At 35.3% G+C, this 25,055-nt stretch overlaps 1 protein-coding gene across 1 annotated transcript in view; it reads right to left on the bottom strand.

Moving 5' to 3' along the window:
• Positions 1 to 25,055, bottom strand: part of PRKD1 (protein kinase D1) — a 323,089-nt gene that overhangs the window by 27,103 nt on the left and 270,931 nt on the right. Inside the window, 5 exon segments of the mRNA XM_055309335.1 lie at positions 16,045 to 16,151; positions 18,476 to 18,548; positions 20,848 to 20,900; positions 22,011 to 22,290; positions 23,563 to 23,640. Coding sequence (XP_055165310.1) covers positions 16,045 to 16,151; positions 18,476 to 18,548; positions 20,848 to 20,900; positions 22,011 to 22,290; positions 23,563 to 23,640 — 591 coding nt within the window.

Here is a 25,055-nt window from a genome sequence, read left to right as displayed (position 1 = left end):
TATTGTCGTAAATCCCTTTCCTGGATCCAGGAGCCACTCCAAGGGGAAAGACCACCAGCCCCTGGAGGATCCAGGTATTTCAGCTGTCCTCTTTTAAACCAATGATGACAGTAAAGGGTTTAGGAATGACCTGAGGGTCCTGCCTGAGTTATGACTCTCTTGAGACAAGTCCACTATGAAATGTGCTAAGTATACCTTCCCCTTTGAGTATCTTCTGCACTGATTCTTTTTTCTATTTCTTCTAACTTTAAGCATTAAACAGTGTTCTGGAGACTTTGGCTTTCTCAAATGACCAAGGCCTTATTGACTGGGTGGGGAGCAGGAACAATGAATAGGAAGGCAGGATACCAATAGAAGAAAGTACCAAGGCAAAGGGTCTCCCATGTAGACACAGGAAAAACTAGAGTGTGAAGATGATAAATGTAAAGGGAGCCCAAGGAAGGGCAAGGGGGAACAGAAGTGGTACTGCTTCTACTTACCCTGCTTACCCTGTCTTGGGCTGTGAAGGGTGGGGGAGGTGAAGGAGTCAGAAAATGGCTAGGAAGTTCTCTTACCTAAATTGTCCAAATATATATACAATGTTGATCCTCTCATGTGCTTCTGCTCATATTCCTCTAACTAAGTGACTTAAGTCCTTCTGTCAGTAATTCTTTTTTCCTTTTCCCTATTTCACAACATAACCTGAGGAGCCCATATGGAGGTGAGGACTTAAATGTGTTTACCTCTTTGGTGTATTCCCAGAATGTTCTAGACCAAAAGTATGGAATGGTTTAATGAGTTTGTTCATTGTCAACTACCTTGTGCCATGTTCACATTAGCTCTGAAGGACTCTAAAATGTCCTCTACTAACATCTCTCTGAAAAGGATAAGGGGAAGTTTTGCTATTTTTAACAAAAGATTTTGAATATAGTCAAGTGTACAGATTTATAAAAAATTCAATAAAAGCATTGAAGTAAAAGTCACTTATATACAACTGGTAAAAATATTTTTAGAAAAGTTTAGACTAATATGTTTGTTGCATTTGACCCTTGTTATTTTATAAAAACCTTTATGCTTTATAGGTTTGCTAAACAATACATTGAGTGGTAGTTGAGAACTCTCTCCAAAAGCAAAATGACTTTTTCTCCCTGTAGAGCCAACATGTAACAAGTTGATATTTTTAAAGTTTATCATGTATAATTGAGACAAGGCCATCACAGATGTTAGTCATGAGGTGTATTTTTTTGCACTGAACCAAATGACAAAAGAAAAGAGAATAGAAAGAATCATGTGTTATTTATCCAAATTCACCACACAATACTGATGAATACTTCTTTAGCCTAGAAAAGATATTTGGAGACTAGAAATATGTTTTATTTTTTTTAAACCCAAGGCATTATTTTCGATTATCATGTATAATTCATGTTACCTTTTTAATCCCTTAAGAGTAACTCTAAGATAACCTTTGACCCAAGTGGTCCATGTGACTTATTCACAATTTTACTCTTCTGTATAAAATATGAAATAGCTTTTCAACTTTTCCTACTAATGTCCAAAGTAACTAAATTAACTTAAAAGTGGCTTTATGACCACAACACTATGGCATACTAGTGTTCAGAAAGAACTGTGCTATCTATTCAGAGTTATCTCAGGAATTCAGATAATAAATTTCATGGCAGAGTAAGCTACTACTGGACTCTCTGGCCATCTGTTTGTTGCATTTAAGTAACTTAATTTTCAGGAAATGAAACATTTGGTCAAGTACAGGAAAGAATAGTGTCCATTCACACTTAACAGATTGATGACATATCCATGGGGTGAATATAAATTATTCGGAAGTCTGAAGGAAATACCATTTGGAGATCAAGACAAAAATTCTTCTGATTCAAGTTCCCTAGAAAATTCTTATGGAATCAATGGAAATTAGTCACTAAAAGCAAAAGATTTTATAAAAGTTATAATATTTTATATAAAAAAAGAATTAAGGATTTAACTAATTAACATTTTAGTGTATTATACATTCTATTTTATATTTTTGGGCTCATGTTAAACAATATTTCATTAGTACTTACATTCTTTTTTTACATTTTTTTAATTCTAATAGTGTTTTGTTTTAGTACTCAACTTTGAAGTTGAGTATTAATTCCATATATTTAGCTGTGATAAGTTAAAGGTGTCACATTTTCCCCTTCTCTATTCTACTTTCAGGATTATTATACTCAAACATATGAGAGGTAGGAAAGGAGAATTAGAATCAACGTATCTTTTTAACAGACTATTTGGGAGCAATACAGACTTAATATGGGGACTTCTGACTATTTTTCTATCAAAGACTTGAATGATCTAGTTCATGAGACAGAAAAAAATGAACTTAACAGTGATGAGTCCAAGGTCTAAATTCTAAGTGGCATGCAGAACAGAAGGAAGAATATTCTATTACACAGTGGTATTGGTGGGGACATGAGGAATCCTTCTCAGAGGTAAAGCACTATGACAATGGCTTTGTTGATCCTCATTACTGCACGTTTGCCAAAGTTAGGAGAAGGGCACACTTTCTTATCCACTTTCTAGTCACATTCTCTTACCATTTATACTTTATTTAAAGCCCCTCAAAATCACAATCATCTGGTGCCTTATAAAGTATAAATAAGTCTTGGAGAGACACTACAAAAGTCATTGTAGAAGGCAGATGATTTTAAGACTCAGTAAAGACAATACTGAAGTTGATAAGGGAAGCTCAGCTGTCTCTCCTAAATTCCAGAATCTTTTATCCAAGTGTCTTTCAGTTATAATTAATTTATTCAAATGAAAGATGCCAACAATGGGATCAGTGTCTTTCCATCCAAATGTATTCTTCTGGTAGTGTATCCTCTCTTGGTAAATGGCCAGCCATCTAGGTCACAAACCTGAGAGTCATCCTAAATATTCTCTTTCCTCTCAATTCTAACAACCAGTTGATCTCTAAAAGTTTTAGAACTCATCCCCTTAATTTCTCCCACAGTGATGCCTAACTTTCATCCTTACTATTAATGCCTTGGTTTGAGCCTTATCTCTTTCCTTGGGATGGGCTACAGCTTCCCAATTGATCTCCTCTTAGGGCTTGCTCTCCTCCAGCCCACTCCTCAAAGGGCTGCCACTGTGATTCTGGTCATTCCGTCTTGCTTCCAGTTCATAAAGGAATCACCACCAGCTTTAGGATATGTACCCCTTTAGAGTGGCAATAGGGCCCTTCACCATCAACTACTTATCTTCCCTCCACCTAAACAGGTCCTCAGCTTCTTTTCTTCTGCATATCTACCCTTCTCTCTAACCATAGTAAACTATTTTCAGAACAAGTGTTATTCTCTCTCTCTCTCCTTTCTATACTTTTATACATACTTTATTTTGGCCTGAATCAGACCATTTTGCCTGGTAGGAATATTCAGCTGTCAGGCAGATTTCATTGACTCCCATACTCAGACTTGGATGTCTCTCCAATTCTCTTTCCTCAATCCTTGATAAATTATCTTTCAGGATGGTTAATGTACAGATACTTAGTTACTGGTGAACACATGTGTCTTACCTAGAAGACTACAAGCTCCATAAGGCTTATATTTTATCAGTTATATTCCTAGTCAGTATAAGCCTAGTGTCTGGTACATATTAAATATCCAATGCAAATCTGTAAATTTGATTTAAAAATGAGTTCCTGTATCTCCTTACTTTTCAGTATATAGATAATGTTCTTTATGATTGAAATGATTTTATTGGAGAGAGGATAATACATGTCTGCCATATTTAGTCAGCACATTATGCTGATATTTTCTCTTCTTGTAAGAATACAGTACATGAATTTTTCATCGTAAGTTCATTTGAATCCACTAGTAAGCAATCTCGGGATTCTGGTGATGACTAATATCAAAGATGTTACCACTGGTATGAGTTGAAAGATGATTTTCTAAAGTCTCAGGGGAATGACAAAGACATCCTGGTGGTTTCCAGGTACCATTCCTTCAAAATATACACATTTTGGCCACTGCTCTGGTAAATACTTTCTTCTTTAACAGGAATAAACACACTTTTCCTATTTAGGTGATTTGTATTTATTTTATATCTGGTTCTCAGTAAGGAGATATTCATAGTTTTAGCTCATTCTCAAAGGCCACTAGGCAAGAGCCATCAGCAAGAGATAAGCAAAGCAGCAGCTGAAGGGCACCATCAGGATATCCCTTCTAAATTAGTCTTTTCCTCCATGTCTGTACATGAGCTGTAAAACCCAAATTTCCCAGGATTTCATTACTGTCCTGAGGATGAGAAATAAAGCAATGGAAATGGGCTATTTGGATAATAAGGATCACTGTACTTCTACCTTCTTGGGTAGAGAAGTCCTTTCTCTTTCTCCGTTTCTGCCTTAGCCCAGAAAATTTTCTTCTGCCTTTCATCTAACAGAGGCTACAGGTTAAGTGTGTATTGCTACAACCTTGCACCTTCTGGTCTGCCCTCCCTCATCATACCCAGTGCTGTGCTTTTAGATTTCAGTGATGGCAGAGGTATGTCTACTCTGAGGTCAGCCAAGTGAGGGCTGCGCTGCACTAGGTGAGAGCCCTCCTGGCCTAAATTGAGAACGGGGATTACTTGGTTGCTGTGTGCAAACACGTGCCCATTTCCTGCTCAGCTAGCAAAGGATCTACGGTTTAAATGGGCTCATACTTAGTAGTAATCTCTTAGCATTTTTTGGCAAATTTCATCAGTAAATTTTGAGGAAGGGACGTTGATAATAACCTAAAACAAAATTAAGCTAAAATGCATTGTCAGAGGGATAAATGCATACAATATTGCTTCAACAACAAGACGAGATGTAACAATCCATCCTCTTGTAAATAGGTATCACTGGCTGACATTTTGATCAGTGGGGCCACAATCAACATAACCCACTGGACTTTTGGAACTCAGAAATATTCATATAATTTTTGGTAGGAATTGTTTGCTCATACCACCCATAAGAACTGTGATGTAATTTACTTTTGTTGTAGCAGTAGTTAGCAAAGACTGATGATGCCAGTTTAATACAGCCCAAAGTTTTGTGAGAGAAACAGTAAGTTGGAGCATCTTCAGTAACTGCTAAAAACAATAGATATACCTGGATCATGCCTGGCTCTCAAGACAGTCAGCTTGCAGGTGGCCAGCCTGTAATGCCTACCCTACCACAACATCTTAAATTAGCTTTAAGTCTTATGTATTGAATTAAGTAACACTGGCCCAAGAAATAAAATGAAAAGAAAAAGAAAAAGGACCAATTTAATATTTGCACAGCAAGAAAATCAACTGAGGCCTGCTTGATGCATAATTCTGTATTCATGTATATCCATAAACCTATCTACACATCTCTGAGTCATTCTTCTCTTCATCAATTCTGGAAACGCTTCCATCTATCTTTCGATTCCAGGGTCGCTGCAAACACATGATAAATATAATGAGTCCTCTTCTTCCCCTATGACAGAAGAAGCTAAATGCAGAGGAGGAGGAGGAGTACATATAAAACAATACTTTAAAAAACCCGCTCATCATCTCTCGTGCTGTTTCCAGCTTTTCTTCACTTTTACCAGGTAGAAATAGTACAAAGATATGTGATATTTTTCCATCTACCACCAGGAATCCTTCAAATTAGAGGTACATGGAAAATTTAAAACACCAAATCCAGATGTCCTAAGTCTGTCACTTGGACTGATACACTAAGATTTCATTAGAATTAATATTTATTAATTCTCTATATTAATTCATATAATTATATGGCTGAATTTGATACTGTAGTTTTTGGGGGAAGGGGGAGTGATTTCTATTAGGAGAACTTGGGACAGACCCTCAAGAGAAAGGATCTTGTACATACTCCAGTACCTATCCCTTAACCCTTAACTAAGGCCAGAATTTCAAGTTGATTAGGTAAAACGGTGTTGATATTTGAGAGCCAACAACAAAGACTTCAGAGACAGAAAATTAACAATTGATCAATATCTTAAACAAAATCAGTGTTAGTAAATTTCACCCATAAAGTATGACCCCATCCTCCCTTTTTTGCATGCTATTATTACTCAGTTTGTGTTTAGGAGAAGGACAAGTATGGTTGTCAAAATAGAAAAATTGGAATTTGGAAGTTAAGATGTGTTTATTGTTTATAAAAAGTGAAAAAACTCCAAATATCTGGATTTTTTTTTCAATTTTCTATCAAATGCATAGCAATGGAGACACATCTGGAACACTTCTTTTTTTTTTTAATTTCCTGTTAATCTATCTGGCTAGAAACATGAATGCATAAATCCAATCTAGTCTTGGTGTTAGATTTAAAGTGTAATTTTTAACAAATCATATCACTGTAGCCCAGCTTCTATATTTAGATGCCAGCACCCAGAAAGCATAACATTCTATTATAACATTAAATGATCTGTGCAGACACATAATCCTTCTGATGTCTTTTATATCAGATAATGGGAAGAAGAGTGAGTATATGGGGTCTCCTGGACAGGAATAGAAGACAGAATGTTACGTGCAAAAAGGTCAAATGGTGATATTTCACATTTGTGTAAGCTTTCTGTGGCAAAACGTGTTTAATTGGCACATTCTCAAAATTGAACAAGTTCCTAATTATGGGGCTTTAATAAGTGAAAAGACTGTATTCTCTTCCTAGACATGGATGACCTGGAAATCATACACAGTATTTTCTAAACTATCTTAATGAGAGAATCTTGACCCCCATTGCCTTCCATGAAGAAACTCAAAAGACTAGTGTTCTTCCAAAAATATGCTGGGAAACACTGATTTAAAAAATACTTTATATAATATTTAATTTAGTTCTCCAAAATATTCCTATAAACCAAGTACAGCAAGTCAGATGAATTCCAACTCATAATTAAGGAAATCAAAGTTTAAAAAGATTTACAAAAAAAAAAAAGTAACAGTTTTGCCTTGGAACCTGGCTTTTTGACACTAAGTTTTCACTATGATCAGCTTCTTACTAAACAGAATATCTATTTGGAAAAATTTCTAAGTTCCTTTTCTTTTTCTTGTAAGAGACCTTTATTTCCTTTTTTCCTCTATTTTAGATATGTACGTACCTAATCAATGGGCTTCATTTTTTTTGGAACACGAAGAAGAAAACAATATTATCTCAGAGATGCAAAACACGTCTTATCTAAAGAAACAATTTCATGAAAATTCTTCATGCAATAAAATAAAAAATATTTGAAGAAATATAATGAACATATTAGATGAAGCAACAAAAGTATAAACTAACCTTTCCCTACACATTAAAAGAAAAAGCCAAATTTTACATATTATTCTCTAGAGAAAGAAAAATTGATTCCTGCATGATTTTTAAAAAAATCACCAGTTTGCAAAAGTTTTCATTTTCCTACCCACACTTAGTAGTATTATTCTCTGGTTTTCTAACATTATCATCTCTTCTTCACCTCTTGATCATCCTTCTAGATTAAGAGAACAAAGCCATTTACTTACAAGATATATATTTCATCTTGCTCAATGAAGACAGACTGCTATATTTTTAGACAATGATAAGGAATGCTTTATTGTCTTATTGGCATGCTCTGCAATCCTGTGTTCCCTTGATTTAGTCAATGTGATGACAAAATTTGTTCATTAAATATTTACTGAGTGCCTTATCAGTGGTCAGGCATATGTTAAGGTATGTTTAGCCTGAGTCTAGGCTTTGAGTCAATCATGTTCTTTGTTGTAATGAAACAATGTGTTTCTAGGTTCTGGCTTCAGGGAATTCAACATCAAGTTATTAGAATCAGTTTCTAGGAACTAGACTTTACAACCTAACGGTGGCAATGCTAGTAACACCTTACAAGTATGGAATCTTTACTATCTGCCAGGCACTGCTAAGAGCTTCACAAAATTATCACATCTGAGTCTCACAACATCTCTATGAGGTTTTCCAGATAAGGAAAGTGAGGCTCAGACAGCTTAAGTAACTTATTCAAGCTCCTAAGAATTCTTAAATAACAAGTCTGAGCTTTGAACCCAGACATCTGATTCTAGAACTCAAGCTTTTAAACACGATATTATACATTGCTTTAATTATTTCTGTGGACTCAAATCCATTTAGGACTAGGGTAATGCCAAAGAAGTCTCCTCACTACGATCTCACAATCCATCTCAGGATATTGCCGGAATTTCTGAATGCTGCTTGTGGTCAGTCATCTCTTCCTCCTGTTCCCTCTACCTGTTATGACATCCACCTTGACAAGTTGCCTTGACAATTCCTTATTTTCCCTACTGGTAGGACTTCTCTGACAGCTCATTCTATTTCTAAACCCATACAGTACCACAGTGTAGCTCTATGTTACCGAATCCCCTCTTGATCTTGAGGTCCCACTGTCTTTAAAGGTATTGTTCCGATGTGTTCTCTGACATCTTTTGCACCCAAAGCCCAATTTCCCTCCCAGGATTCAGCTTTGAGACAACCTGTAACATCTGGAACAATTAGTAGCTATTCTATAAACTCCCTCATCACCAAATACCATAATTTTCTAATTAGAGCCTAAAATTTAATGATTCATACAAAAGGTTTCATAGCAAAGGCCCTGAGAAAGGATTTAATACAGTATGTGATTTAAGACAATTTTGTCAAATGTTAACCTGTTACTTATAATATCTTTACTACTGTGCTAGACATTGTGGAAGCTGAAAACAATGCATTGCTGAGACTTTTAAATTTGTTTATAATCTAATTACTACACAAGAAGTATTTGCTAAATATTACTGCTTTATATGAAGACAAGAAACTATAAACAAACAGGAGCTATGGAAAACAGCATAAGACAGGGAGGATTGATAGATCTTAAAGATCAACCACATGTGGATAAACCAAGGAAACCAAGATGGGCATCCAGGCTTGGAATTAAAAGCTGAGCAATGGCCAGAGGTTAAGAGTATGATGAAAACAGTAACTTGAGGGGAAGTGAAGGACTCGGTTGAATAGGAGTGATAAAGTCCAGCATGATAACCTACAATGCTAAACACAGATTTGATGAAATAAGAAAACTACTAGGCTAGGGAGGGATAGGATAGAAACCCACTACAGACTCATCTGGTTGTGGTCTTCAGGATGGACCAGGGGAAAAGGCAGGGTCAGTAAGATGATGACAGAGGGGTGGCTGGGTGAGTGGGGAACCAAACTATCAGAGTATCACCTGTTGCAGTAATCAACGCACAAATTTAAAAGTTCAGTCTAGATTAGTGCCAATGGTGATGTTAAGGACGAAGCCAAGACAATCTTGTAGCAAGGAAGAAGAGGAACAGGAGCATTTTGTCACTCACTACTAGCTGAAAATAGCAAATAGCCTCCAATAAGCTTTTCTTGCCTTTAGACATTTTTTCTCTATAATATGCCATTTCCAAATGCTAATTTGATCGTAGCATTTTTTCAAAACATTTCAATAATTTATAATCACCCAGGCATAATAAAGTCCAATCAACTTGGCACAATATCTAAGGTTCTCGATGAACTCACATGAAAGCCACTTCCTGGTCTTTTTGCATACTAAGTCCCACAACAGTCTCCTAACTAAGTAAGCATATTCTTGGGGAACAAAAAGATTTTTAAGAGTATGTGAGCAGAGCATAGTTTTAGGAAATCTGTTTTGTTTATAGAGTTTTAAGAAAATCTGTTTTGTTTATATCTATATCCTTACTTCCTGGAACATGGTGGGCACTCAATGACATACAAGGAATGAATGAATGAATCATAGCAGTAACTTGATCCGCAAGTAACTTCTAATACAGTTCTGAAAATATCTGTGTAATTCTCAAATTCTCCATCCCCACATTTCCTTTCATAATAATCTTTCTCCCTTCCTATGGATGCTTCTTACTCCAAATATTACTAGAGTGCCTTGGCATGGGGAGAAAAATCCTCTGAGAGAAAGGTAGAGAGAAAATTTGAAAATACTGTCCCAGTATGAAGTGAATGACTCTAACTTGGAAATCCATTCATCTGTAACTTAGTTTCTAATTAATGCTTCAATTAGAGATTTAATGGGTTTCAATGGAGAGAGGACTGAAATGAATTTCTGAAAATAAATCACTGTTTTTGTTTATTTTGGCTTACAATTTAGCTCCTATAGTTTAAAAATAAGAAATAAGATGGTTGCTGAATTCTGTCTAATTCAAACAGTAAGTAATATTCACTCATCAATTTATGAACTAAATTAAAAAATCAATCTCAGGATGCCTGGGTGGCTCAGTGGTTGAGCATCTGCCTTTGGCCCAGGGCGTGATCCTGGAGGCCTGAGATAGAGTCCCACATTCGGCTCCCTGCATGGTGCCTGCTTCTCTCTCTGCCTATGTCTCTGCCTCTCTCTCTCTGTGTCTCTCATGAATAAATAAATAAAATCTTAAAAAAAATCAATCTCAATAAATAGTGTATTTTCAGTAACATTTTATTTTTTATGCTTAACAAGTATAGATAAAATTTTACAGAATAAAGCTTTTACTATTAACTGTAATGAGAACTGAACCCGAAGGAATGCTTTAAACACTTACTGAAGTGTTGTAATCAAGAAATTTAAAATATGTCCTTATTTTTATTGTAAATAATTATGAAAGGGGACACTGATAAAAGACTTTCAGGTATAAAAAACGCATTACATTGCAATATAATTTTGTAGGAAAAGTAAAATATATTCAAAGAAAACAATGTTGTGAATTATATTGTTAAAGAGGAGCCCATTCATATATTTTTTTAAATAATTGGTAAAGAATATCAATGTCTACGACATTTAGATTCTAATGCATACATTTAAAGGAGTTATATAATGGCCTTATTTTTAAATATCAATATTTTTAATATAGTACAAAATTAAAACTCTTTAAGTGTCTGACAAAATAGTTCTAGCTGTCATCCTAAAAATATACAATCAGGTATGTTTTTTAGAATTCTTTCTGAGGATACATGAAGAAAAATGTTTGAAAGCAACTCTTCTAAAACGAGCTAAATTTTTCTACTCATTTTTTCATAGAATATTTATTTTACTAAGGTGGCCCCTCAGCCTAATAACCCTTTCCAACATGTCTTTGGTTATCAAAACCTATGAATCTTTCAAAACTTCAACAATGTCATATTTCTCTTGTAAGCTCTCCTTGATTCCAATAACCTGGCCTCAGTCATAACCCATGATTTCTTTCACTATGCTTTCACAGCTATCCTGACTTGTAGTTACTTATACCTGACAGCCTAGATAGATGATATACATCTTAAATGGTTTCATTCATTTTTATATGGCCCAGAGACTCAGTACATTCCTTTGTATAAAAGAAGGGAAGTACTTCACAGGTACTGATGATTGACTCACTATTTTTATAAATTGAGGAAAAGTTTCTTGCCTTAGAAACTGGAAGAATGAAAACACAAAGTTAGGGAGAGAGTATCTTGCAGGGAAAGACATTAGGATTGTGTCTGGTTTCAGGCCGGTTGGTTTGGGGTGAGATTGTCACAGCAAAGTGGAGATGTCCTAAGGTAAAAAATATGAGACTCAAGTGCCTGTGGAAGATGAGAACTCAAAAGATAAATCAAGGAATGACCTGGGAAGGGATGACAAAGGACACTCTTAAAGTGGATGACCTCACTCTGGGAATGAGTCCCCCACATTAGCATAAGCCATTTAGATGAAAGAAAGGAGAAGGTCAAGAAGAAGGTGGGAAGAACCAGCAGGGAATTTGAAACAGGATCTTGGATCTTCTAAGTATGGGAGTCAGGGAGCAAATGATCCATGCTATGTAAGGACTGAGATTAGTGAAGCTGGGTAAAGACTGAAAAATAGCCAAAAGGTGATAGGTGGGCAGAAGGAGAAAACAAGAAGGTGGCAAAAGGACCTCTCACTTTCTTTAAGAAAGGTGTAGAAACTAAAGACAAAGGAATTTATGAACAGGAATGGAAAGAAGAGTAGAGCACAAATCTAAAGTGCTACTATACAAAAGGGAGGACCGGATGCACCTGTGCAAGGCAGCCTAGACAAATAAAGACCACATTTGGTTGTTGCTTTTAAGTTAAGAAACACTTAAATGGGAAGAGGAGTGCCTCATCACAGAGAAACCAGAATAATAGAGGTACTTTTAGAGGTAAGTGCAAGGGGATACATTTAATTTATGGCTTATAAGATTTTTATGTATTTTTTTCTATATTATGTATTCTATATTCAGTCCTTTTTAAATTCCAAAATGCTTTCACACATTGTATCATAAACAGAAGTGCTAGTGTTATAATTCTGACTGAACAAGTCTGTGTTGATGAAGTGTATTAAATATATCATACCACTATTATTTGCTCTAGATTTTAAGTTTCTAAGTTTTATAAGATATAGTTGCATCTCCTTGCAAAAGGTCAGTTTTCTGTGATATCCCTAATCATCAAACAACAATCTTATTTTGTTTTCATGAAGAGAAAAGAAAATAATTTCAAATTTGCTTTTCTTAAAAAAAAATCAAGATCCAACTTTAAAAATAATAATATAAGTAGGATCCCTTGGGGATTTTATGAAACATTTGCCATCTACATTAATTAACATTCTTTTGAAACATAATAATGATGGAACTATTTACACCTAATGAAAACAGGGCTATTTGAAATGATCTAAGTAAGAGATACCTAGGCCGTAAGGTTCACATTTGCTTTAATTTTTCAACTATTCAAAAATATGTGAAGAGCTTAGTTTTCTAGTAACTGAATCAGATTTTGGAAAGCCTTGATGTAGGTTATACAGAAAGGAGAGAATGGACAAAGAAAGAATTCTGCTGTTTCACATATTCCATATTTACATGACTTTGAAGTCTGCTATGAGCAAAGGTGCTTTTTTACAAACAACAGAAACAAATCAGAATGTGACCAGAGGACTAGGAGAGCTGCAGGAGCAGGGATTTCTGCTTCAGCCCACACGGCCACTTCTATAGAATCAGGAGGAAGGGGACTGGGCAGGACTCATGAGACACCAAGTACAACCATAAACTAGAACTCCAGATTTCGTAAATAGGGGACCACAAGGAAGAGGATACCAAATGCTTCTAGGAATCACGTTTATATCCAGAGCAACAGAATTCTGTTCCTCAAAATTAGTAAAAGAAAACTTTCCTCACTGTCCAGTTAATTTCAATGATGTTACTTTTTCTGAACATAACAGTCAGTGAGAATTCTAACCCCCATTCTCTATCCCCATTACCACTTTACTTTGTCTTTTCAGGTCCAAAAAGGATTTTTACTTTTTTTTTTTTTTTAAGGATTCTTACTTTTGATAAGAAATATAAAATGAGGCTATGAGGGTTTTCAAAGAACTAACCCCACCCATTAACCAGAGTTAATCCTTAACTAACCAAACAATTAACCATTAATAACAAATGCAGCTTAGACTTCCCCTACCTGGTTGGATACTATGTAGGCCATTTTATGTGACAGGATGCTGTTTATGTACAATTTTAATTCAATAAATATTCATTCAACAAATATCTGTTAAATACGTAATGTGTGCCAGGAACAGTTTCTGGTGTTTGGGATATATCAATAAGCAAAAGAATATCTACCCTCCTGTGTATATTCTAGTGAAGGGGTTGGGGTTGGGGGTAGGGAGAGAAACATACAACAAATACAATAAATGAAATTCTATAACAGAGTAGAAGGTGGTAAGTCCTATGGAAGAAAAAAACAACACAGATTAGAGTAAGAGAGGTACAGAGGCAGGGATGGGAGGGGGTTTGAGTGAATGTAGTTTTAAATGAGGTAAGAATGATACTTAGACACTGGATGACATCTGAGCAAAGACTCAAAGGAGGTGAGCTTGAACTTCACTGCCTCTGCATATTGGATTATAATCTTTCCGAAGAGGCTGATAAATCAGACAATGGTGAAAAGGTTTAAAAGTTTTTTTTTTTTCATCTGCTTCAGCTGGGAGATAGGATGAGACTCTTATTTTTGATGAACAAAGTTGAAACAATTGGCAACTTTATAATAACGTATGAACTCCTGAATTCCGTATATGCACACAATTAAGCCAAGACTTAGTAAGACTCATGGTACATGCTATTTGATGAAAATTCAACACATAAATAAGTTGCAAACATCTGACTGAAGGTATAGCTGAGTCATTCAAATTAAGACCCATGACAACAGGCAGCTCTCTCCGTCCATGAGTTCTGTCCCTGTGCTTTAATAAAACCACCTGGAAAAAAAAAAAAAGATCCACAACAAGAAGGGTCTGTGTATCTTGTCCCCACTGTATTCACTGGACCTAGGATAGTGCTTAGCTCATGATATGTACTCAATTAACAGGAGTTTGATGACTAAAGTGAAGAATGGATAGGGACAGTGGGGATGAGTGATAAGTGAAGAGAATTTTTGAGATTTCAGGCCATAATATGAGAACTGTTCAAGCTCTCCACATGCCCAAGAGGCAGAACTTGACTTTTAATCTAAACAAACATTTTTTTGGAAAGCCACAATGAAAATTTTGCCAGATGTCTGTTTATTGCATTTGAGTTGTTGATTGCATCTATTCTTTTAGAAGAGGAGGTGGGAGGCAGTTTATGCTCAAGGGTATTTTATTTTTCTACCTCACTATGGAGTTAGCAGCTGATACCTACAGACAGGCTCAGGAAAGCCAATTACAGGGCCTAGTCACGGAATATTAGACCTACAACCTCTATCCAATCATTCTCTGCCACCACAATGAAATGTAGAGTGACAGAGCCACGTTAGCCAGGAAGCTTCTCTCATGTCTGGTAAGGAAGGATAAATGTCTCCGTACATATGCCAGTCTGGAGGTTGGCATGTTGCAAACGATCTGCCTTCAGGACACCTCTTGGGAGTGGAGACTGGGAGAGCAGGGGCCAGGTTTGGCATGATGTCATTTATAAAGATTTCAGACGTCATTTACAGCTCAATGCTGCCAAGTTAAGAATTTTCTAAAAAAAAAATCTTTTTGGTAACTGATTAGCAAGCACTAAGCTATGAATCTATGAAATTGGCATCATCAGAGGCGTGGTTATCATCTTCCCCAGGAAAACAGAGAATACTGTGGTAGTTCTCTGTGTTACATAGTTGTCCAAAAGCACAAAAACACCATCTTCAGAAATTCTGAGTCCCAGAAAAGTCTGTGTTATTTTTCTATGTATAGCAGGCATTATTTTTGGTTGTCTGTGCACATGAGCTCCTTTAAGGCAGAAAACTGCAACTTTTTCAACTTTTTATTTTATGAAACTCAATAAATGGCAGTTAAATGAAACAATAAATGAAGAAATGCAATCTGTTTTGTTTTGTTAGCAATGTTCAAATGAAAATTATTCAATGAAGTTAGGAATTAGAAATTATGACCAGCTTGTACAAGTAGAGAATTATAGTGGATATATAAAAAATGGAAATTTATCAATGGCCTAATTGTCTAGACTGAATAGCTACTAGACTGAATAGCTAGGCTGACCACATTTAGAAAACAGTTGCTCAATTTCCTCTTAGTCTATGGAAAAAGTTTGAATGGTTACAAAAATTATATATACCACATAATACCTTTGACTAACATATCTGGCTTGAAAAAGGGATTACTGTTAATGAAAGGAGTTAAGTAACATGCTCAGTACTAAAGGACAAAAAGGACATTGATAATACCAAGATGATCTGATTCTCAGGCATATACTACTCATGTACTTGATATGATGACAGTTCCATACTCAATTCATATAATTATCACAGCATAAAGGAGGAATGCTTATGAAGATAAGGTCATTTATAATGTAAAACAAAATGGTCTCAGCATGTCCACTCTGAGCAAAGGCTGAAACATTATTACCCATTTAGTGAGCATTAATAATATATTAAAACCCAGAATTAAGTACATGAAAAAAGAACAACTGCTGCCCAGACTCAGGAGAGATACTACCCAGGCAGTAGTCTGATGCTCGAGTTGCCTTTCCAGTTATTTTAAAGTGGTCCCAAAAATCTATGCTGCAGATACCGGAATAACTTTTTTCTCTGTTTTGCAGAAGTTGAGGGAGTATTTTAGAGACTCCAAATGAAAAACAAAGAAGTACCTGTAGAATTGCAACCTCGTTACGAAGCTGGCTTTCTTGTTTAGTTGGAAATCTGAGTTTGTCAATGATCTTAATAGCTACATCTCTTCCTGTTTTACGATGTTTTCCTTTAAAATAAAAAAGGGGAGAATATTAGTATGGTGTTATTAAATACCATCAATATTAAAGAACACCAGAATTTACAAGGACGATTTTGGGAATTATAAAAATATTTCACTGAATAAATTAACATTTCTAATGAGCACTGACTTCTATCCATAAAGATTTCATTTCTTAGCTCCACTATTCTAAATCAATTATGTACTATAAAATTAACCACAAATTAGAACACGAAAGTGGGAATTAAAAGCTATATATGTATATCAACAACCTGATATTTTCTCATAAAAACACACATTTTAGAAACAGGATATTGAGCTACTTAATATAGACAATCTTATACCACCAGCAAAATGCTCTCCTTAAGAAAGTATAGAGTCCTGATAAACCCATGCAGGTTATAATGGAAAGAATACAAAGTCTTGGGTCTCACTTACTAGCTCTGTGACCCTGCGCAAATCATTAAGGCTGCTGAGTTTTAGGTTTCTCATGTTCAAAGGTAAGGCTGTTGTGAGCATTAGGCGAAATAAGACGTGTAAGGTGCACACAGTGTCCAGATTATTATACACACTCTGGAAACCTTCATCATCATCACTTCATTGTCACCACTGTCATCACACAACAGGTCTTTTACATACATTACATCTCATTTAAGCCTCACAACAAACTTTTTAGGGAGTCTCTAGGGTACCCCTGAGCTCTTAACTTCTACACTACTATACTATAGTAGGTATAGAATGCAGGAGTGTTAAATAAATATGAAAATTAAAACATAAAAATTGATCTAATTACTCAAGTTTTTTTCCACATACAAACTCACTTGAAATTCTGTATCGACATTTGTTGTAAATCTAGTGTTCCTTCCCCCTACACTCCACTCTCATTCTTCCTCTGACTCCTCTGACTTCCTTCTGACTCCTCCTTCCTTCACTACCAGATGTCCTGTTTTCATTCCCTACTTCCTTGACATCACTTACTCTTTGACCCACTGCAATCTCTGTTCAAACTGATTTTACTCTCTTCTTTCGTCTCCATTTGTTACTGTTTACAGTACTTGACCTCTCTTCGGATAGCTGTTCTCATCTATTTCATCCCCAATGTGTCCAGTCTTAACTTTTCAGTTTCCTTATGGAGGCCTCCGCCTGGGCCTGGTCTTTCAGTGCTGGGTAGTACAAATTATCTGGCACCTTCTGTTCTCTCCAACCTCATTTCTCACCCCTATACTCTGTGCAGTTATGTATATGTTCTATGTTCTATATGTTTACTATGTTCTATATCACATGGCTTTTTGTTTTGCAAGCAACTATTATACTGTAGAGCAATACCCTGTGTAGCACTGTTATACTGTTAACGCATTAACAAAAACCACAGTGTCTGCTGATTCATTGGTGGGTTTTTCCATCAAAAATTATCATTTGAGCATTTTATAAGAATCAAACTTACTTCTTATTTTTTAAGTTTTTCTAAGTAAACTCCACGCCCAATGTGGGTCTCGGACTCACAACCCCAAGGTCAAGAGTAGCATGCTCTACTGACTGGGCCAGCCAGGTGCTGCCAAAATCATTTTTTAGGACAGAATATAACTTAATCAGTTTTTCACTAATAAAGCACATATTATACTATCATAAATAATGCTGACTGAGGCATTGTGATAATTTCAGAGCCCTCCTGCCTCACAAAAAAAGATAATTTTTTAACTGATTATATCCAGGAACTACAAGCTGTGACGTCAGTTTATAGGACAGGTAAAACATAAATATTAAATGTTTCTTAAAGACTTGAACAATATAATTGAATTGGCCAGAATCAAAAACAGCAGAGGTTAAAATCATAAATCCACCAAATAGCTTGACAATAAGAAAAAAGATAAGAATTTAGTACTTCATTTCAAAAGCGTAAAAAATGACAACCTTAATGAAATACACTGTCACGAATATTAGAATTAAAAGATTTGTCTAGTTATGTGAATGGATTTTGGTAGAGTCCTGGTAAAATGTGCTAAAAGGAAATGGAACTAATTATTTTATTAATTATAACTTCCTTGCTTCTCAACATTTTGTCTAAATAAACCAATATTTAACCAGTATCATGTATAGACTTTGTTAATAATTAAGAAAAGAAGTTTTTTAGGACTAGAAAAACTTCTTTTACAAGATGGAAAGACCCAGTTTTCCTGATAGTGACTATCTCAAAAGAAATTTCTGAAAAGGAAGAACACAGAGAGATATATATACATAGGCCTTGTCTTTTACATTGTCCTTGGAGATCTTACTGTTCTAAATACAAGCAGTTAAAATTCTATGTCAATAAAAATACTAGTGAACTAACCTACCTCCATAAACAATTCCAAATTGCCCAGAACCCAGTACTTCATCAGGAAAAATCTGATATACTGTGCTGATGTCCTGCAGGTGCAAGTCCAATGAAAAACAAACATGAAGTGGAACAAAACATTAATCCTGGCAAGTTTTATATAATTCTGTTATATATATCACAAATATTATTAGATATTTTAACGTAAACAGTGAGATTGTAAATGCTAGATGAAATGTGCAGCATCATTATAGAATTCAAAGCACACTCTTGATTAATTTAATAGTGTAATGTTTTTTACAAACTATTTGGCTCTTAAGCATCAGAGGTTTAGTGATGTTCAGTCAAATATGCTTTAACAGAGAGAAGTAAGACTTAAAACTATACTATGCTACTTACTATAAATATTCAAAAAGAGATTTGCTTGTTGGGACGGTTATTTAGAAATTTCAGGTTAAATAATCATCAGTCCCAATCACATGTCTGTGTAAGTCATGATTCTAATCACTTCACTATGGCTAAGATGGTGAGGATGCTTCTTTATCAACCATCCACACCCAGGTGAATCTAACCTCAATGGGCTAAATCACTGTGAGTGAGCTGGAGATACCATAAGAGGATGACAATCTATTGTGAAGTTCTCATCTATGAGGCAGCTAAACTCTTCCATTTTTATTACTTCTGGAGGTCACAGGATCCAGATGTCTAGTCTTTTCTCTTTGAGATAAAAATTGCTAAATAAAGCATTATGTTTTAATCTGTCTTACAGTCTCTGATTTGATGATTACACTCATGAAAACACAAGCAATAATTTTCTTTTTATGTGTTCTTATTATATTATAGTGAACTTTCTGCCTATCCTCTACTCTTATACTCTTTGTCCTTTCAGAAAAAGAGCCCTGGGCAGCCCGGGTGGCTCAGCGGTTGGCACCTCCTTTGGCCCAGGGCGTGATCCTGGAGACCAGGGATCGAGTCCCACGTCGGGCTCCCTGCATGGAGCCTGTTTCTCCCTCTGCCTGTGTCTCTGCCTCTCTCTCTTTCTCTGTGTCTCTCATGAATGGATAAATAAAATCTTAAAAAAAAAAAAAAGAAAGAAAAGGAGCCCTTTTACATCAAATCCTACCCTCTTACATCTTACATCATATCCTATTCACTCTTATTATTTCCTTTGTGTCCCTCCCTATAAAACAACTACCAGTTGTCTCCATTCTGTTAACCCTTCAGAGTATTCATGGGGGTGAGTTCAAGGTTGTCTGGAGACAATAAAACAAATTAATACTGTTCCAGTATTTTCAGTCCCAGCTGCTCCATCTTTTTCATATGGCTCAAAGGTGCACCCCAAATTTTCAGTGGACAGTAATGGCTGAACAGGGTAGAACAACCTGACAGGTATTTAGAATTTTCCAAGAGGCATATAGATTAACTTTTATTTCCCAAAGTCTTCTCTGGCCTTGCATGAGCAACTGGAATGTGCAAGTGTTTAGAAACGTATTTCAAGATTGACAGCATAAGAATACAACTAACCTTTACTATGAAGTTTTCCTAATTTTCTTCAAAGCAGTTTTGGTTTTCAGTTTACTTTATGCTAATTTAGCAAAGGCTGCAAAGCTATAACTACTGATGAACAGTTTCATGGATTTTATTCCTTAAAAATCAAACTCACATTTGTGTAAGTAAACATTTTGCTTTTGGTCATAGTTAGAGTAGACAAAAGAGAGCAAAAGGTCTGAGTCACAGGATGGAGTAGGAAAAGCTTTACTACATTTTGGCTGTTTATGGCGACAAAGTACAATAAATTATTTCATAACATATCTATAATTTTCAAAAACTGAGTCAAAGAGATGGAGTTATGTGGCACAGCCGACTAGGGCATTAGAATATGGACTCATAAAACATTATGATTTATGCAGTTTTCTGAGGTCTTCTTGATATGGACAAGTGACTCTAAAAACATTTACAACTCTTTGTCACAAGACAACACTCCTAGGTAGCAATCAAGGAATGAGAGTAAAGGCGTATTTAAGCTACTTGTGCAACTAAAAGACTTTACTTTGTTTGGTGTTGTGTTATAAAAGACCATTAAAATTCTAATACCAAGGTGTGCAAATATGGGAAAAATCAGTCACTACATTATGATTGTTCACCTGAGATGAATAATAGGTATTTAGCCCTCCACACTACAGAATATAGAAAATAACTTTAAAAAACACATAATGTAGTGTTTCCAAAATCTTATGGAAGAAAAATATCCAAACAGACCTACTTTATTTTCTAGAAAATACTGAAAAATTAAAATATTAGGTAAATAAACAGGTATTTTTGGATATTCTTATTTTCCAGTAAAAAAAAAAATCACATTACCAAGTTTTATATTAGTAGGTGCATACTTACCACATTTTCTTGAACCTGGCAATTTGATACCGAAATACTCACAGAAATATCCCCTGAAATACATGTTAAAAAAATACACAAAAGAAGTAAGAAAAGTAACAGCAAAACAGATACATGCTTACTAATCAAGATGCAGGGCTGTTTTTACATTATAGCAATTAAATGTTTCCAGGAAAATGTTCATTAGAATATTTCTTTCTTTCACAATTACAGATTTACTCTGTACTTGGCTTTGAAAAACAATATTTTGTCAGTTTAGAGTCTGAAGTCATGAAGCCTTGGGTGAAATGCTGGCTGCCGTTTCATAGCTCTGGTAAGGCTACCACAACCTAATCTCTCTATGGCCTGATTTCCTCCCCTGTAATACAGGTAAATCATTAACATCCACCTGTAAGGGTTGTTTTAGGTATTAAAATAGAGACCTCATGTAAAATGCTTAGCACCAAAATAAAGATATATAATCTATTTATTATACCAATGTATACGATTATACATTGTATACAATTATACCAATGTAAACACTGGTTTACACATCAACTGAAAAGTTGTGATCGATCACCAGAGAGCAAACTGATATATGAAAAATAGGCTTTTCCCCCATAGGCTTTGTTATTAATAGCCATTATGAAATTTAAAAATCACACATTTTTACATAGATATTCCTCTAAAATATCTTTTTAAAATTCATCCTCAACACTTGATCATGGTTGCATTTTGGTAAAATCTGTCTCATTCTACTAATGAACACACATTTCTTCTCAGGAGACAATTATCAAGAATTTCCAAGTATTCTGCACACCAAGTATCCTGCACAGTGTACCATGTTAGGTGGTTTGGAAGGAACATGCTAACTCAGATTTGCAAATAACAACACTGGCATTCCAGATCAAACTCAAGCTAACTAGATTATTCCTTCTTTTATGACCAACAGCTCTAGGTATCTATTGCCTAATAGATATGGTTTCCATGAATTTCTTCAAATTTCCACATAAAATAAAGAAAACAATAAAATAGGGTAATATAATGAGATATCTTAGTTAGCAGCTTCTATTTAAGAATTATTTTTACTTATTTTATTTTACTTATTTTTACTCAAAAAATAAGTCATCCCCAAAGAGGCTCTCTTCAATTGTTCTACAGACACAAAACTGGAGCAGACTCACTGTGTGAGTTGGTTCCTGAACCTACAGTCGAGCCCTTGGGAATGACTGGCATGAGAGCATGCTGGATTGCCATCTCCCACATCCTGGCCACATCTGCACCAACGCCACTGGTGAGGACACTGCTATTTGGTGGTGGGCTGGAAGGATTGACCACGTTTTCTCCCACGTAATACACTACATTGGCTGTAGTGATCTCAAAACAATGAGGATTGGCCCCATTAGGAATTAAAGCTGAAGGTTTTGCTGGTTCCAGAGATAAAATTTCTGATAAAGGAATTTCCTGTGAAAGAAAGAATGTAATAACTGCAGTTTATCAAAAGTATGTAAACTTTCAAATAAAATTCATGCTAGGTACATGTGACAAATGACACCTCAAACAGCCACCATTCATATGAAATTGTTTTATGAAACAGAATATTATTAAGCAAAATGCAAAAATACCTTTATTAGGAGAAACTTTATCATTTCCTCTTGCCAGAAAAATTCAAGTGACTTTTTTACTATGTTCATGTGGCAAGAAAAAGTATGAATAGGAATAATTATTTTGAACCTGCATCAATATCTAAGAATATAAATGATTAATTTTTATAACTGTCCAGTAGAATCACAGAGCTTTTGAAATGCACTTGGATATGCATGGCTGTTTTCTAAGTTTTAACTATCCTTTTAGACACTGAAAATGAATCATATAATTTGATTCAATAGGTGTTAATATAATAATATAGCCAAATGAGCAGTTTTAGTGAGGTAGACCACAGAGATTGGTTTTAAAAGCACTGCTTTTAAGACAATTTTGATAGTTGAAAAAAATTAATCACCATATTGTCTACCTAGAGGTACAGAGTGACTAAGAAATAATAACTTTTAAAATATATTTTCAATTTAAAATTTAATGAGGTTTCCCTCTTCTATTAAAGCTGTGTTAAGTATACATGGTAAGTCACATCAACTATGGATGAGGCTGCATTAATTTTGAAGGAGCAAGTATATACTGTTTTCACTATGAACTTCTTTTGGAACCATATTTTACTAGGTGATACATTACATGACATCTGTATTATTTCATGTAGAGAGACAAAATGGAAACTGCTGCCAAATTCTTCTCTAGAGGAAAGTGTTCCTTATGAATATTGGCAATGCATGGAGGCATCATACAATGTTTCTTAACCCACTGGGGAATGTGCTGCAAGACTATAGATGGAATAAAAAAAAGCTGGATGTAGTGGATTTCAATAATTTTCTTGTAGCTCATCTGATGGACCTTGAATTTCTAGTTGACACACATATCTAATATACTCAATTAAACTTCCTCTTCCTCATTGCCGTTTCATGGGGCCAGAAGCACTCCTCAGGGAGATTTGAAATCCACAAATGACTAACTTGGGGTCACAACCGGATTCCCCCCAAATTTATAAACTACAGAAAAAATATCTTTTGAAGCAGCCCAACACAGTCATGTCTGTTAGACATAGTTTGTATTCCTGATACCCTATATTCCCCTGAGAAGACAAGAGGGGCAGGAGACTCCAATCAAGGTAAGAGCCACCCTTACCTTGTAGTACCTGCTTCCTGTGTCATTTTGAAAGAGGGTAATACATTTGCTATCCAATCTCCAATAGTGCCGTTTCCGCTGAAATAGAGGTTAGATTTAGGACCTTTTAAAAATTTAAAAACTATCAAGATAAAAAAATGATAAGAATGATAAAACCAAAACATGTTCTCAATGGAAACACAAGATCTGATGGTGGGAAGTTCATGGGCTCTGGACCAGGAAGACTCACGCTTTAATTTTAGACTCTAGAAGATGACTATCAATTTTGTGATAAGTTTCTACAACTATGTCAGAGAGTTAGGAGTAATAAAGGAGATAATATGTTTGTACCCATTGCAGTGCCTGACAGTGCATGCATAGTAAATATTTCTATTTTTTATTTCTATTTTTAGATTTTTTATTTTATTTTAGAGTGGTGAGGGGCAGAGAGAAACTGAAGCAGATTCCCTGATCACAGAGCCCAAGGAGCTTGATCTCATGATTATAAGATCACCACATAAGCCAAAACCCAGAGTGGGACACTTAACCTACTGCACCAGTCAAGCACACCTAATTATTTCTATTTTAAAATGTATTTGCCTGCTTGCAGAGCTAGAGGTGGATTTGTAGTTGTAATAAAAGAAAAAGGATTAGATATAAGAGATAATAATGAGATATTAAGATATGTAGAATTTATGTATACTCATTATTTCAGAACATAAGGAATTCCATGCTTATCTAGTCAAGTCTTCTGGCAACCATTAGAGATGGAAGAATTCTGAATATTACAGAAGAACTAGAGAATATTTTGTTGGGTTTGAGTCAAGTCTGACTCCATGACTCCAACTCAAAGTCAGGAGAATGCATGAATTTCTACCTTCTCTTAAGTTCACTACAGATCTAAACTTCCATGATTTGGTGATAAGATCCTTGTTCAGCCTGCATATATGCTCCACGATTTTAGGGTGTGTGTGTGTGCGTGTGTGTTTGTGTGTGTGCGTGTGCGTGTGTACTCATCTTTTTAGACCAAAAAGCCCAGGATGCCTGGGTGGGCTGAGGGTTAAGAGTCTGCCTTCCACTCAGGGCCTGATTCCAGGGTCCTGGGATTGAGAACCGTATTGGGCTCCCTGCATAATAAATGAATGAGTGAATGAATGAATGAATGAATGAATAAATAAATAAATAAATATCTTTTAGACCAAAAAGCCCTACTAGTATTCTTGGTCTCATCCACAACTATTTATTTATTTATTTATTTATTTATTTATTTATTTATTCATTCATTCATTCATTCATTCATTCACAACTAATCTTACACCAGTGAAATATACTTAAACCACTTAATATGTTTTAAGTGCTGTATGTATGCCATGTCTAGGAATAACTAGAAGATGATATTCAAGTGGTTCCTATAGGAAGTCATGTAAATCTCTCTCTAGTAGAGAAGACTGATATTATAGATAAAATAATTAGGTTATGGGTATCTATATATCTAAAGAAATGTTGGGGATACT

This window comes from Nyctereutes procyonoides, unplaced genomic scaffold (assembly GCF_905146905.1).
Source record: "Nyctereutes procyonoides isolate TBG_1078 unplaced genomic scaffold, NYPRO_anot_genome, whole genome shotgun sequence".
Lineage (NCBI taxonomy): Eukaryota > Metazoa > Chordata > Mammalia > Carnivora > Canidae > Nyctereutes > Nyctereutes procyonoides.
The sequence above is the reverse complement of the archived record's forward strand: the minus strand, read 5'-3'. Positions and strand labels throughout refer to the sequence as shown.